The sequence below is a fragment of the Phacochoerus africanus genome, chromosome 15 (genome assembly GCF_016906955.1).
Source record: "Phacochoerus africanus isolate WHEZ1 chromosome 15, ROS_Pafr_v1, whole genome shotgun sequence".
Classification (NCBI taxonomy): domain Eukaryota; kingdom Metazoa; phylum Chordata; class Mammalia; order Artiodactyla; family Suidae; genus Phacochoerus; species Phacochoerus africanus.
In genome coordinates this window covers 107,478,225-107,494,431 of record NC_062558.1, presented here as the reverse complement: position 1 = coordinate 107,494,431, position 16,207 = coordinate 107,478,225, and the positions used below count along the sequence as shown (strand labels likewise).

Genomic DNA, 16,207 nt, shown 5'->3' with positions numbered 1-16,207 from the left:
TGTTGTGTACACCAGCAGCTACAGCTCCAATTTGACCCTTAGTCTGGGAAGCTCCATATGCCTTGGGTGCAGCCCTAAAAAGCAAAAAACAAAACAAAAGAAAACAAAAAACCATAAAGCAAGGGATAAAATAGGTACTTAATTTGCTGCAATATTGTGAAGATTAAATATAGGAGGCCTTACAAAGTGATTAACACAGTGCTTGGCACAGAGAATGAGCTTAGTGAGTGCTAATGTTACCATTACTCTTAACTGCTTTTTGTTTTGGTTCACTGCTCTTTTCTTTGATCTGTAGGTGGCAGCCTTGGCTATTGCAAGTGGTAATGGCTTGTTACTCAAAGGAGGGAAGGAGGCTTCACACAGCAACCGGATTCTTCACCTCCTGACACAGGAGGCCCTCTCCATCCATGGAGTCAAGGAGGCTGTACAGCTGGTAGGTCCCTGGGAATGAGCCAAGTTAGGCCCAGAGGAACCAGGTCAGGCCTTTGGGTGTTTGAAGCAAAGTGAATGCCACATAAGGTCAGGCTGCTTGTACAGACAGGATGGATTGGAGCAGCAGCAGGTCCTGTGTGCCTGCTGACTTTGGAAACTCCAAGGGCTGCCTTGGCCCAGATGGACCTTGAGTGGCTCAGGAAGTCCTCTCTCATACAGCTGTGTCCTGGCATCATTTACTTACAACAACAACTTTTAGCCCTTTATTCTTTAGGTCACAGGTAGCAGTGTGAAGCCTGGGTTCTACTTACTGGCAGTGATTTAGGCCAAGTCAGAAAAAGTACATTTTCTGAAGGTTTGTCGTAAACTATCATGCAGCTTGCAAGTATGAGGTCATGCTGTTATCACTGTTATGATTATGGTGATTGTTTAACCATTGTGTCAATCTCTTCTAATATCTTCCAGTGGAGATATTAGATAGTTTTATTGAGCACCTACTATGGGCAAGGTAATTAGATAGTTTTATTGAGCGCCTACTACGGGCAAGGTACTTTCATCCACTATCTCATTTAGTCCTTATAACAGCTGTATGAAAAAATACCATTAACTATTAGGTCCATTTTGTAAATGGAGGAAAAATAAGTCATCCAAAATCACACAGTCTGTGGTAGAATTTAGGTTTGGAGCTAGACTGACTCCGGATCCTTCTCTTTTTTTCCTTGAGGCCCACTTGCAGCAACATTCCAGGATTCTGTTGGTTGCTAGTAGGAATCCTGTTACGGGATTCCTGATGAGACTGGGTTATTCTCATAGCAATGTAGTGGGTAGAAAGAGCATAGACTTTAAGGGGTTCAATCCCCAACTATGACAAATCTTGGTTTAAATTGACAGGTTTCCTACTTTTTCTCCATTATATTGATAACATACATACAGTAAAGTATCCTAATCTTATGTGAACAACGCTATGATTTTGTCCATATATATACACACATACGCATGTAACCACCACGTCAAGATATGGAACATTGCCAACACCCTGAAGGCTCCCTTGTGCCTTTTTCGATTAGTATACCCCACCCCCACCACCAGATAACCACTTTTTTTCATTTTTTAAAGTTTTGTTGAAGTATAATTAACAATGTAATAATTTCTGCTATACAACAAAGTGATTCACTTATACATATACACACATCTACTCTTCTTCAGATTCTTTTTCCTATATAGATTATCATAGAATATTGAATAGAGTTCCCTGTGCTATACAGCAGGTCTCCATTGGCCAGTCATTTCATATACTTCAGTGTGCATATGCCAGTCCCAAACCCTCAGTCCCTCCTTCCCCCCCACCTGACTCCTTTGATAACCGAGTAATATTCCATTTTGTATGTGTACCACATTTTCTTTATCCATTCCTCTGTGGATGGACATTTAGCTTGCTTCCATGTCTTGGCTTTTATAAATAGTGCTGTAGTGAACATTGGGGAGCATGTATCTTTTAAAATTATGGTTTTCTCCAGATAGATGCCCAGGACTGGGATTGCTAGATCATGTGGTAGTTCTATTTTAAGTTTTCTGAAGAACCTCCGTACTGTTTTCCATAGTGGATGTACTGATTCATATTCCCAGCAACAGTGTAGTAAGGTTCCCTTTTCTCTGTACCCTCTCTGGCATGTATTGCTTGTAGACATTTTGATGATGGCCATTCTGGCTGGTGTAAGGTGGTACCTCATAGTCGTTTTGATTTGTGTTTCTCTAATAATTAACAATATTGAACATCTTTTCATGTGTTTTTTGGCCATCTATATGTCTTCTTTAGAGAAATGTCTATTTAGATCTTCTGCCCATTTTTTGATTGGGTTGTTTGTTTTTTTGATACTGAGCTGTATGAGTTGTTTGTATATTTTGGAAATTAATCCCATCAGTCACTTGGTTTGCAAATATTTTCTCCCATTCTGTGGGTTGTCTTTTTATTTTGTTTATAGTTTCCTTTGCTGTGCAGAAACTTTTAAGTGTAATTAGGTCCCTTTTTTTTTTGGTCTTTTTGTCTTTTGAGGGCCACACCTGCGGCATATGGAGGTTTCCAGGCTAGGGGTCTAATCGGAGCTACAGCTGCCGGCCTATACCACAACCACAGCAACGTGGGATCCAAGCCTAGTCTGCGACCTACACCTCAGTTCACAGCAACTCGGGATCTTTAACACACTGAGTGAGGCTGGGGATTGAACCTGCAACTTCATAGTTCTTAGATTCGTTTCCACTGCACCACGATGGGAACTCCTAGGTCCCATTTTTTAATTTTTGTTTTTATTTTCATTATTCTAGGAGGAGGATCTGAAAAGATACTACTGTGATTTATATTAGTGTCCTACCTATGTTTCCCTCCAAGAGTCCTGTAGTATCTAGTCTTACATTTAGGTCCTTAATCCATTTTAAGTTTACTTTTGTGTATGGTATTAGAGAGTGTTATGCACATGTAGCTGTCCAGTTTTCCCAGCACTTATTGAAGAGACTGTCTTTTTCCCATTGTATGTTTTTGCCTCCTTTGTCATAGATTAGTTGACCATAGGTGTGTGTTTATTTCTGCACTTTCTATCCTGTTCCATTGATCTATGTTTCTGTTTTTGTGCTAATATCACAGTTTTGATGACTGTAGCTTTGTAGTATAGTCTGAAGTCAGGGAGCCTCCAGCTCCATTTTTCTTTCTCAGGATTGCTTTGGCTATTCAAGGTCTTTTGTGTTTCCATAGAAATTTTAGTTCTGTGAAAAACACCATTGGTAATTTGATAGGAATTGTGTTGAATCTGTAGATTTTCTTGGGTAGTATAGTCATTTTGACAAAATTGATTCTTCCAGTCCCAAAGCATGGTATATCTTTCAATATATTTGTATCATCTTTGATTTCTTTCATCAGCATCTTATAATTCTCAGAATATAGGTCTTTTGTCTCTACGTAGGTTTATTCCTAGGTATTTTTTTTTTTTTATGCAATGGTAAATGGGATTACTTCCTTAATTTCTTTTGGATCTTTCATTGTTAGTGTATAGGAATGCAAAAGATTTCTGTGTATTAGTTTTGTACCCTGCAACTTTACCAGATTCACTGATGTGCTCTAATAGTTTTCTGAAAACATCTTTAGGATTTTCTATGTATAGTGTCTTGTCATCTACAAACAGCAACAGTTTTACTTCTTCTTTTCCAATTTAGATTCCTTTTCCTTATTTTTCCTCTCTGATTGGCATGGTTTGGATTTCCAAAACTGCTGAATAAGTGATCAGAGTGGACATCCTTGTCTTGTTCCTGATCTTAGTGGAAATGCCTTCAGCTCTTCACCATTGAGAATGATGTTAGCTGTAGGTTTGTCATATATAGCTTTTATTAGGTTGAGATAGGTTCCCTCTATGCCCACTTTCTGTAGGGTTTTTATCATAAATGATTGTTAGATTTTGATGGAGGCTTGACTTGTGTCCCTGAATGTGATATATCCTAGAGAATGCTCCATGTGTGCTTGAGAAGAATGTGTATTCTGCTGCTTTCAGATGGAATGTTCTGTAAACATGTATTAAGTTCATCTGGTCTAATGCATCATTTCAGGAGTGTTTCTTTGTTGATTTTCTGTCTGGATGATCTGTCAATTGCTGTAACTGGGCTGTTAAAGCCCCCACTATAATTGTGTTATTGTCGATTTCTCCTTTTATTACCATTTGTTAATTGTTTTGGATTTCTTCTTGTTGGTGTTTTTCCTTCCCTTCTTCTTTGTTCTCTTCTCTTGTGGTTTGATGATTATCTTTAGAGTTGTGTTTGGATTGCTTTTTCTTTCTTTTTTTTAATCTATTTTTTTTCTTTTTTTTCATTTTTTAAGTGAGAATTGCAACTTTTTAATTTTTATTTATTCATATTATTTATTTATTTGCTTTTTAGGGCTGTACCCGCAGCATATGGAGGTTCCCAGGCTAGGGATCAAATCAGAGCTACAGCTGCCAGCCTATGCCACAGCCATAGCAACACAGGATCCAAGCCATGTCTGTGACCCACAGCTCAAGGCAACACCAGATCCTTAACCCACTGAGCGAGGCCAGGGATTGAACCCTCAACCTCATGGTTCCTAGTCAGATTTGTTTCCACTCTGCCATGACAGGAACTCTGGATTGCTTTTTCTTACTTGTGTTGTAGCTATTGTAGATTTTTGGTTTGTGGTTATCATGAGGTTTTAATACTGGAGTCTGTATATTTGTACACGATTGTTTTAAATTGCTGGTCTTTTAATTACAAATGCTTATCTCCAGTATCCTGCATTTATACCCTCCTTTTCTCACAGTAGCTGGTTTTGATATTATATTTGTGTGTGGATGATTTCCTACCTTTACTATATGTTTGCCTTTACTGGTGAGCCTTCTTATTTGTAATCTTTCTAGTTGTGGCCTTTTCTTTTTTGCCTAGAGAAGTTCCTTTAGTGTTTCTTGTAAAGCTGGTTTGGTCATGCTGAATTCTCACTTTTGCTTGTCTGTAAAGTTTTTGATTTCTCCTTCAAATCTGAATGAGAGCCTTGCTGGGTAAGGTATTCTTGTTTGTAGGTTTTTTGTTTCACCGTTTTAAATGTATTGTCCCACTCTCTTCTGGGCTGCAGAGTTTCTGCTGGAAAATAGGCTGATAACCTTGTCAGGGTTTCCTTGTGTGCTACTGCATTTACCTAGCTGCTTTCAGTATTTTCTTTGTCTTTAGTTTTGGTCAGTTTGATTAATAAGTGTCTTGTGGTATTCCTCCTTGGATTTATTCTATATGGTATTCATTGTGCTTTCTGGATTTGAGTAAGTGATTCCTTTCCCATGTCAGGGAAGTTTTCGGCTATTATCTCTTCAAATATTTTCTCTGGCCCTTGCTCTTTACTCCTTCTGGCACCCTTATAATGCAAAAGTTGGTGTGTTTAATGTTTCCCAGAGTTCTCTTAGACTGTCCTCATTTCTTTTCATCCCTCTTTCTTTATTCTATTCCATGTCAGTGATTTCCACCAGTCTGTCTTCAACCTCAGTTATTCATTCTTCAGCCTCTGTATTCTGCTATTGGTTCCTCCTAGTGAGTTTCTCATTTCAGTTATTGTGTTGTTCATCCCTCCTTGTTAATTCCCTAAATCTTCTGTTTCTTTGTTAAATGTTTGTTTTAATTTATTGATCTTGCCCTCCAGTTTTCTTCAAGATCTTAGATCTTCCTTACTGTCATTACTCTAAAGTCTTTTTCATGTAGGTTGCTTATTTCCCATTTCACTTAGCTGTTGTTCTGGGGTTTTTTCCCTTGTTCCTTCATCTGGCTCATATCTGCTGTTTCATTTTATTTAGCTTTCTGCATGGACTCCTTTTTGCAGCCTACAGGATTGTAGCCTCTCTTGCTTCTGGTGTCTGCCCCCTTGTGGTTGAAGTTGATATAGGGACTCGTGGCAGGCTTCCTGATGGGAGGAACTGGTGCCTGTCCACTGGTAGGTGAGGCTGAGTCTAGTCCATATGTTGGGTGGGGCTTTGTCTCTGCATGTGATTAGAGGCAGCTCTGTGCCTTGGAGGACTTTAGGCAGCCTGTTTGCTGATGGGTGGGGCTGTGTTCCCACCCTGTTTGTTTAGCCTGGGGCTCCTCAGCCCTGGTGGGCGGGACCTGATTTTTCCAAAATGGCAGCCTCTGGGGTGCTTACAGGGATGATTATTCCCTGGGACCTCTGCCTCCAATGTCCTGCCCCCATAGTGAACTACAGTTAACTCCTGCTTTTCCAGGAGAACCTCCAAGACCCAACCATCTGACCCACATTCTCATGGAGTCCCTGCTTTGCCCTGAGACCCAGTGAACGTGAAATCCTGTGTGCGCCCTCCAAGACTGGAGTCTCTGCCCCAGTTCTCTGGAGTTACTGTGCTCAAGCCCCACTGGTCCTGAATACCACATGCTCCAGGGGCTCTTCCTCCAATGCTAGACCCCCATGCTGGGGAACCTGTTGTGGGTTTTGGAACTCTCACTCCTGTGGGAAAGCCTCCATGATATAGTTGTTTTCTGGTCTGTAGGTTGCCTACCTGGCTGTTATGGGATTGCTTATATTATGAAAGCACTCCTCCTACCATCTCACTGTGGCTTCTTTTATGTCCCTGGGTGTAAGATAACTTTTCTGGTAGCTTCTAGTCTCTTTTGTTGATGGTTGTTCAGCAGTTAGTTGTAATTTTGGTATTTTCGTGAGAGGTGAGCTCAAGTCCTACTCTACCATCTTGTCTCTGAATATCAGTAACCATTTTTTTTTACTTCTTTCACATTATTTCTTTTGCCTGCTCTTGAACTTCACATAAATGAATTCATACAAAACGTACTCCATCATGCTGTATTTCTTCTGTTTCGTTATGTCCATAGGATTCATTCATAATGTTGCATCTAGCAGTATTCTGTTTTCTATTGCCATGTGGTTTTCCATTTACATGCATGTACGACCGCTTATCCTTTCTTCTCTTGATGGACATTTGGGTTTATTCCACTTTGGAGCTATGCAGATTAAAGTTGCCATGAACCTTCTTATACATATATTTGTATTTCTATTATTAGTAATATGACAGTATGAGGGAATATTAAATAAATATCAAGAGGAAGAAAAAAAGTGCCCATAATCTCACTGTCCTAACACAAGCACTTTAGTCAATCTGGCCAGCAAAGTCGTGGAGAACCATGACTCCCTAGCAAGACCTGACATGTCATTAAGGTTGTCACTGGAGAGCCAATGGGGCAGCCACTTCCTTTTGTAATCCTCATAGCCTGGCATGCTCTGTTCCTCCTTGACCTTCCAGAGATAGCACTTTGTACCTCTTCTGGCATTTTAAAAATGACTAGTCCTGTCCTAGTCTTGTCTTCCCTACTAGACGTGAGCTCTGTCCTGCTTGTTTTGTAGTGCAGAGCACAGCACTTAATTATAGGGTTTGATAAGCATTTGTTGGATACCTTTTAAGTTCCCATGATCAAGAACTTAGTCTTGTTTTTGGAATAAGTTTTCACAGTACCAGACTTAGTTCTCAAGAGGTACAGACATTTGTCAGTAAAAGGGATTCTGCTGCTTCCATATTTTGTATGGTCAGAAGATGTTACCTCTTTATCTTTTTATTGTCTGCCTCTTCAGGTGAATACCAGAGAAGAAGTGGAAGACCTTTGCCGCCTAGACAAAATGATAGATCTCATCATCCCACGTGGCTCTTCCCAGCTGGTCAGAGACATCCAGAAAGCTGCTAAGGGCATTCCAGTGATGGGGCACAGTGAAGGGATCTGCCACATGTATGTGGATTCAGAGGCTAGTGTCGACAAGGCCACCAGACTAGGTGAGCTTGATGGGGTCCCCTGTTTTATGCAGGCAAAATATTTGTCACGACCTCAGTGACTCTGGATCATGTAATAGAAACAATTCTTTATCCTCTTTCAGTCAGAGACTCTAAATGTGAATATCCAGCCGCCTGTAATGCTTTGGAGACCCTCTTAATCCACCGAGATCTGCTGAGAACACCATTGTTTGACCAGATCATTGACATGCTGAGAGTGGAACAGGTAGGGCAAGTCCCTCACTTCTGAATCTTTCCTTCCGAGATTTAGAAGCCTGTGGGATTAGACTGGGAGCAGCTGCCATACCATTTAAGGCAATTTGAGAAGCAATGTTTTTGAGCATCTGCCATGTACAAAGTTCTGTGCTGAGTACACAGAATGAGTTAAGACATGCCTGTGTTTCTGACAGCCTAGTAGATGGAGAAGACCCATATACAAATAGCTTCATTCCAAAGGGAAGTGTGTTCAGTGCTAAGAGGGTTCAAAGATAAGGCAGATCCCATGACTGCCCATTGAATGGACTCTTTCCTGCAACCCTTACCCAGACAACATAAAATTTATGTTTGGATTTGATTTGAAAAGATTGTGCAGAAATTTTTCAAACCAAAAATTTTATACATCTATCTCTCCACAAATGTCTTCAATTACCAATATTAATGTACTGACTAATATAGTGATATTTGGGAGTGAGCAATCTGTATAATATTCTCTCTGGATTATTTTCATACCATGTCATTAAGGTTGTAAATAACCAATGCTAGTAAGTTTCAAATAGGTTAATCCTAAATTCCTAATTTTAAGGAAATAGATGCTCCCCAGAGAAAAATGGACTTTTTTTTTTTGGCCATGACTACTACATGCAGAAGTTTCTGGGCTAGGGATCAAACCTGCATCACAGCAGCGACAGTACCAGATCCTTAACTCACTAGACCACCAGGAAACTCCAGAAATGGACAATCTTAAATTTTCTGTCAGGATGCACTTAAGCTTTAATATCTGATTTCATGGTGCTCTTTTAGAATGATGTAAACTAAACTAGCACAGTAGTAGAGAAAGTGACTGCTGGCTTTGGTTGCTTTGACCCCGAGCATGTGTCTCTTCCCTTTCATCCCTCTGCTGGAAACCGAAGGATTCAGCCAGTTTATAAATGTGGCATGGTCCCAGTGAGAACCCAAAAGGACAGTTTTGAAAATGAAAATGTACCCTACAAATGACAGGGGAGTTAGATTACATTTGGGGCCTGACTTGACACAAATGGCCTATTTGAGCACTTGTGTATATGCCAAGTGCCAGGCTGGACTGGACTCAGTAAGACAGGAGAAAAGCTCTCCTTTATCCAGGAGTAAAACCCCCAGTCCTGATTCAGACAAACCCACGATATCTTCATTCGTGCTAAGGATTGCCTTGAAATTCCTCGAGTCACAGTGAGCCAGTATGTGTACTCATGCAGCACCTTACAGTGCAGGAAGTAAACCAGAGCACAACTTGCAGAGGGCTGGGGTTCTGGCCCCTGAACAACATGGTTGGATCCAGGCCTGGAGGAAGTGAGATCCCAGCTAGGAAACCACACAGAACCTCAGGAGCAGTAAGGACAGGACAAACACCACTTGCCCTGATTTGAGCTAAGGCAAGAGCTTGGTCCCAAGGAATCAAGGCATGAACACCACCCTATGGAGGTCTCAGAGGACAAGGCCTAAGTGGGATCATACTTGTGACTGGGGTTCTCAGTGACCAGCTTCAGGAGCCTATAGTTCCTCCAGCCAGGAGCAGGATTAGCCCCAGTCTGGACCTGAGCTGAACCTAGAGATGGGGCCAGACAGAGGTGTAAGTCAGAGATGTAACTATAAACTGTGGTTACCAGCCAAGTACCATTTCCCTCTAAAGTACACCTAGGATTTTTCCAGGGTGAAGGGAGTAGAAGTACATTGGTGACGTCTCCCTTTTTCCACCTGATCCAGTGCCTAAGTCCCACATGCAGGGAGTGGGATTTTTATAGTCATGTGTTCATTTTAGTAAAATGCCAGCAGTCAAGGGCTTATGTCGCTAGCCTGTTAAATGCCTTGCACATTCTTCACATTCGAGAGCTTCCTGTTTAAATCCCTGCTCCAGTTTTACTGGGGGCCCATTGCTGGCAAGTGGCCGTCAGCATTTTCCAAAGCGGAACATCCTGGGGGGTAGGGGCTGCCTCTAAAAGGAAGCAGAAACTGGTTTAGTTTGCAGGCACAGGAGCCCCAGGCTCATTGTCTTCAGGCTTGTCTTGCTCTGGATCTCAGAAGGAGGAGTATGCACTTGCCTGTTTCTACTGTGTTTATGTTGTTGCCCCCAAACTTCCTCTGTTCCAGGTGAAGATTCATGCAGGCCCAAAGTTCGCCTCCTATCTGACCTTCAGCCCCTCTGAAGTGAAGTCTCTCCGAACTGAGTACGGGGACCTGGAACTGTGCATAGAAGTGGTGGATAGCGTGCAGGAGGCCATCGACCACATCCACAAGTACGGCAGCTCCCACACAGATGTCATCGTCACAGAGAACGGTCAGTGTGCAGAGGCTTCAGCACACGGGGTCTGCTTCTTCTGCCTTGATTTCCAAGGCAGCTCTGCTCTTCTCAGCCCCTCTTGGCCTGCAGGAAAACAAAGTATCAGTGAACTGATGGTGATAACATATTGGTAGCATTTGCTGGTTTGCTGAGTGCTTTTACACCTGTTACCTCATTGCGTTGTCACAGTGGCCCCATGCGAGGAGGCAGGGAAGAGGTGATTAGTTCCACTTCAGACGTGGCGCCCTCTGTGTCAGAGATGTTACTATTTAATCTACACAGCAGTCTTTCTAGGCTCTTGGAATAAACCTGTTTTACAGCTGAGGAAATCAAGGCTCAGGAAGTTAAGTACAGAACCAGCTAGTTTAGGGCAAAACCAGCTCTCTGTGGTCACATTTTCCCTCCACAGTGAACACTAAGAGACATGCCTGGGTGTCAGGCACTGGAGGCCCAATAAGAAAGGAAGCCAGTATAGCCCCTCAGGGAACTAAGGCAGTTTACTGGGAACTCAGACTGTCACCATTAGTGACAACAGCTAATATTTAGGCTTTGGGATGCATGCTCTATGGCTGTCCATTCATTTTACCCTACCCCCAGCTGGGTACTATCATCAGTCCCCATTGTACCCAGGCTCAGAGAGGTTCAGAGACCTGCCTACAGTCACCCAGCTGTGGGTGTGGAGTTGTAGCTGAGACTTAGGCATTTGGCCCAGGCCATGTAAGTAGATAGTATAGGCAGGCCATTGCAGCACTGAAGGTATGTATGTCTGCAAGGAGATCTGGATTCCAACCCAGTCTTTCCCAGGACCTGCTCCTTCAACAATATAACTGATGAAGCTGGTTTTCTTTCTTCCTTTTTTCGATTTTTCAAAGTCCGCATGTTTAATAGGTGGGGAAGCGCCTCAAGGACCTGGACCCTGCCCCGGTCAGGCTGTTGAGTGGCTAGAAGCAGGAATGTTCTCCACTGTCCATCCTAACTCAATTTTTTCCCTTTATGCTGCAGAAAAGACAGCAGAGTTCTTCCTCCAGCACGTGGATAGTGCCTGTGTGTTCTGGAATGCCAGCACTCGCTTCTCTGATGGCTACCGCTTTGGACTGGGTAAGGAGGAGTCCGGTTGGGGAGAAAAGAGTCCCTTATGAACCACTGTGTGGCCCGAGGAGCCCAGTGAGGGTGGAGGAGACACCTGGCCTTTCTAGTCACACGCGGGTTCAGGATAATGGAGACAGACTGGGAGGTGGGCTTATGAGAGCATGGTAACCCTCCCGTGAGCTGGTACAAGATCTGCGTTTTAGGCATTTCACATGTCAAGAAGGTAAGTATTTGTATTTCCTTTTTCATAAATGAGGAAACTGAGATTCAAAGAAATGAAGTAACCTGCCCCAGGTCATACAGCTGCCACTCAGACCCAAACTTGAGCAAGTCCAGAGCCTAGGTCATTACCACCACTTGTGGCAGGCCTCAGTGTATCTGCATTCATGGGTTTTGACAGTTGTGCATGCCAGGGTTCCCAAGGGCAGGACAAAAGAAGGTATTGGTACCTAGGCTGGGCTGAAGTGTCAGCTGCAAAAACAAACAGGTAAGCCCAGAGGCACAAGGTTGACTTCTAAGTCAGTATTTGGAGGAGTTCCAGTCATGACTCGGCTGTTAGCGAACCTGACTGGTATCCATGAGAATGCAGGTTTGATCCCTTGTTCAGTGGGTTAAGGATCCAGCGTTGCCATGAGCTGTGGTGTAGGTTGCAGACGCGGCTCGGATCCTGCGTTGCTGTGGCGTAGGCTGGTAGCTACAGCTCCGATTCGACCCCTAGCCTGGGAACCTCCATATGCCACGGGTGTTGCCCTAAAAAGAAAAATAAAATAAAAATAAATCAGTATATGGAACAGAAAGCTTCAGAAAGACACCCTTTCCCTTTCCATCATTAGTAATGTAATCTCCACCGCCAGTAGTATTAAGAATTTTCCAGACAGTCTCTGGTTTTCAGGGGTACCATTATACAGAGCTCCAATAAGGCATTTATGGCACATCTGAGAATATTTCAACTATGTAACACACTTTAATTTCTCTGAACTTTTGAATAGATGATCTGCCTAGAGAAGTAGTTCTCACTGAAATGCTAAAGGTTATTAAAGGGAATTTTGCTCAATTACTCTTAGTCATTGGACTCTTATTTTTAGCTCCATATTTCTGTTGAGGTGGGATATGATTTAATTATCACATCGCTTGCGCTGATCTTTATATTCCATGTTCTTGAAGAAAGAGCAGCATACTTATAAGAGCTGAGGTGCCCAGCTTTCAAGTGCAAGTCCAAGATGTGGGAGGAGCAAAGACCCCTCCATACTTTCCTTCACCCACTCAGGCTCTGGTTGAGTTCACTTCCTGTGAAATGCATTAATAACAGTGACAGGCAGTATCACTCTACTAAGTGCATCACATGCATTATCTCACTTAGTTCTACATAATGGATTCTGATATTTTCCTCCTTTTCCAAAAGGAAAAACTGAAGCAAGAGATGGTTAGGCAACATGCCAAAAATTCATGCGGTCTCTACCCTCTTAAACCAGGATTTGAAGCCAATAGTCACAGTCTCCTTTTCAGCCACTTCCCCGGGCACATCCCCTCTCAAGTCCTTGCCCTTGCTCCTCTCTGCCTGCAGCTCCCCCCCACCACAGCTCCCCCCTCCCAACTCTTTCTCATTGTTCAGGTTTTAGCCAAAGGCACCTCCTTAGGGAAATTCCCCCTGACCACAGTATCCAAGATGCTGCCACCCTGCCCACAGTCTCTCTCCCAGCACCCTTCTCTGCACCCTGTCACTGCACAGAATTATTTGCTGCACTATTCCTTGGCTCTTTTGACCACAAGAATTGCATCAATTATTTATTACTTTGTCCCCAGGGCCTAACTCAGTGCCTGTTCAGTAAGTTGTGATGAATGAGGGAACTGCCTCCACTGTACACAGTGCTTGGGAACCTTGTACGAAGCCAGACACAGGAAAAGCCCCGGTGCCTGGTGTCTGAGGCTGGAGCTGGGCGGAGGGAAGTGAATAGTACCCTTTTGTGTATCCAATCTCATGAGTGTCTAGATGCTGAGCATCCTGGAGAATACCTAGAACATGTCCTTTACTGTCTCGAGTTTAAAGGATACTTAGGGAGATGGAACTTCTATGCAGTACCAAAAAGAAGCCCATGCATTGTCTTTCCTTAGAAGAAGGACCGTGATTTATAGCAAGCAGAGGACACATTTATGGGGACAGTGGAAATCAGGCTAGCACGGCAGGGATGGGTCAGGAGAGAAGGGGAGAGGTGCCTAGTGAGAAGGAGAAGATGTAAGCCTGATGGGCTACAGGAAGCAGAGGCTAGGGGAGTGCCACATCCTCATCCCCCTGCTTTTCCACAGGAGCTGAAGTGGGAATCAGTACATCCCGAATCCACGCCCGGGGACCAGTGGGACTTGAAGGATTGCTTACTACCAAGTGGCTGCTGCGAGGGGAGGACCACGTGGTCTCAGACTTCTCAGAGCACGGAAGCTTAAAGTATCTTCACGAGAACCTCCCTGTTCCCCAGAGAAACACCAACTGAAAGCATTCAGAGGAGAGCTGGACATGTTCTGAGGGGTCTTCCCAGTTAAAATGGTCTTCTGCACCTCAGGGGATGGACCAGGCCTTCTTGTCTCCTGCTTCCTGGAAGGGTCTCCTGTTGGAACGTGCACCTTGATGCTTCTGGGCTCTGTGGCAACATCAGCCTGGGCCAAGGACTCCATTCCAGCTTACCCTTTTCTTTCTTCCTTCCTTCCTTCCTTCCTTTCTCTCTCTCTCTTTTTCTTCCTCTCTCTCTTTCTTTCTAAGTTAGATAACAGTCGCTGTAGTTAGGGACTTTGCTTAATTGCTACGGATGGGGACTTTGCCTCACATAGTGTAATTCCCTTCAGTGATAGAAACAGAAAGGTACCATTTCCCCACATAAAAGGCAGTGGAAAATCATGGTTGCTTTTTACCTTTTATCACCTCAATGAGGTAAAGTCTCCCTTGGCATTTGGTAGTTACAAGAGCCAGTCACACCTAATAAGTCTTTCCATGTTTCATTTCTTTCATACTCCTAGTCATCTTCAAAAAGGAAAGATTTGGAACTTTGAAGAGAGACAGCTCTTCTTTTTAGCATTCTCATCATAAGCAATCACAAAAAGGACTAAATCATTTGCACTGGGAAGATTGACATTTTGTATTTATTGGAGTAAATATAAGTAAACTCTCTGCATCCAGGGGCTTGCCATTACCTGGACACAGTTGGAACCCAGAGCTGCAGACAGGAGATGCAAGTTTCAGGATGAAGTACCTACAGCCATTGTGCTTGAAATTTTTTTACGAATTATTTTGTCATCCTTTCCTTTCCCCCAAAAAACAAAAATTAGAGGATTATTTTAATACTTTGTATTCTTCCCCCCTTTTTGAGAAATAAAGTTCTTATGAAAAGCCTCTGTGCTCTGGTTCAAGTTTTCTCCCTCACTGTGGCCCTCACCCTGCTCTTACACAGTCTCTTCTCTGGAAATTGACTGGGGAGAGAGGCCATTGGAGAGGCCTCTGGAGAGAGGCCACCTGGAGAGAGGCCAGGTGTCAGTGGAAGTAGCACAGGCAGACCCCCAGGGGAGGAACTCAGACTGAGAGAGGAAAGGAAAGCATGAGATGAAGCCCCTAGAGCTCAAGGACTGAAAACACGGTGACGGTCTGAAGGTGGTGGATGTGAATGACACGAGCGTGCTCTCCATGTGCCAGATCCACGCATTGTCCACTTGGAAGGCTGTAGCCCCTCCTGGCATCCGTAGTTCACTGTGGGTGATGCTGCCAGCCCCATTGCCTCAGGATCGCCTGCTTCATTGACAGCTCTAAGCCCTCCATCCGTCCTCCATCCAGCTCCTGTTTTTAAGGTTCTTGGTGCCTGACAGTCTGCAATTGGAAGATTTCTTGTCTCATGGGGGCCCTCCCAGAGAAATGAGCACTTGCTTACATGTTTCTTCTTATCCTCTTGAGGATGTTTTATGAACACAAGAATTACGGTGTCGTGTGCAACATGTTCCCAGGCTGGCTCCAGACTCTACCTCTCATCCAGACCCGTACATGGTCGGCCAAGTTACCCTGCCTGCTCTGCCCTCTGAGTGGGGAGTTCTGGCATAGCTTGCCTGAAAAGGCAATAAGCAGATTTCTGCCTGAAACTACAGCAAAGACCATGATCAGCTCCCAAACAGACAAGTGCCCCTGGGATTGAAAATAGAAAGTGACCCAAGAAGGCCAAACCCTTGGGGAAGACTCCACCGAGGAGGCAGGCCTGGAGCTGGGCCCTGGGAAGGACAAGCCGCAGGATAAGGAGAGGGCAGAGGATTCAGGCAGGGGGTTGGGGAAGCAAAACCCCACGGTGGGGTGAAACCCAAGTTTGGGGAGCAGTGAATATGCCAGTTCTGGACCAAAGTTCAAGTGGGTAAACAGGAAGGTGATAACATGGCAGGCAGCTGGTAAGTGTAACCTCTGTGGGAGCCACCCTTCTTTGGGCATGAGATGGTGAGTTTAGAGCAGAGGATGCAGGTGAAACTCAGTTACCCAATAAGTCCACTCCCCCTGGAACGGCTTCCTCAGCCCTAGCCCATTTCTTTCTTGTTCTTTTGTATTTTTAGGGCTGAACCCGTGGTATATGGAGGTTCCCACGCTAGGGGTTGAATCGGAGCTATAGCCCTCCGGCCTTGGCCACAGCCACAGCACCACAGCGCCACAGCAACTCAGGATCTGAGCTGCATCTGAGACCTACACCACAGCTGGATACCTAACCTGTTGAGCGAGGCCAGGGATCGAACCTGTGTTCTCATGGATACTAGTAGGGTTTGTTAACCTCTGAGCCAGGACGGGAACTCCAGCCTTAGTCCATTTCTGTAGTGTTGTGGA

At 44.0% G+C, this 16,207-nt stretch overlaps 1 protein-coding gene across 4 annotated transcripts in view; it reads left to right on the top strand.

The window, feature by feature from the left end:
* The window catches only part of ALDH18A1 (aldehyde dehydrogenase 18 family member A1), a 44,919-nt gene extending 30,167 nt beyond the window's left edge, over positions 1–14,752 (top strand). For all 4 annotated transcript variants that reach the window (XM_047760632.1, XM_047760631.1, XM_047760633.1 and 1 more), the window contains exons 13-18: positions 296–433; positions 7,559–7,754; positions 7,856–7,977; positions 10,095–10,281; positions 11,287–11,382; positions 13,678–14,752. In XM_047760632.1, the coding sequence (XP_047616588.1) occupies positions 296–433; positions 7,559–7,754; positions 7,856–7,977; positions 10,095–10,281; positions 11,287–11,382; positions 13,678–13,859 (921 nt within the window). In that variant the 3' untranslated portion in view covers positions 13,860–14,752. The remainder of the gene's footprint in view (positions 1–295; positions 434–7,558; positions 7,755–7,855; positions 7,978–10,094; positions 10,282–11,286; positions 11,383–13,677) is intronic.
* Positions 14,753–16,207: the final 1,455 nt, after the last annotated feature.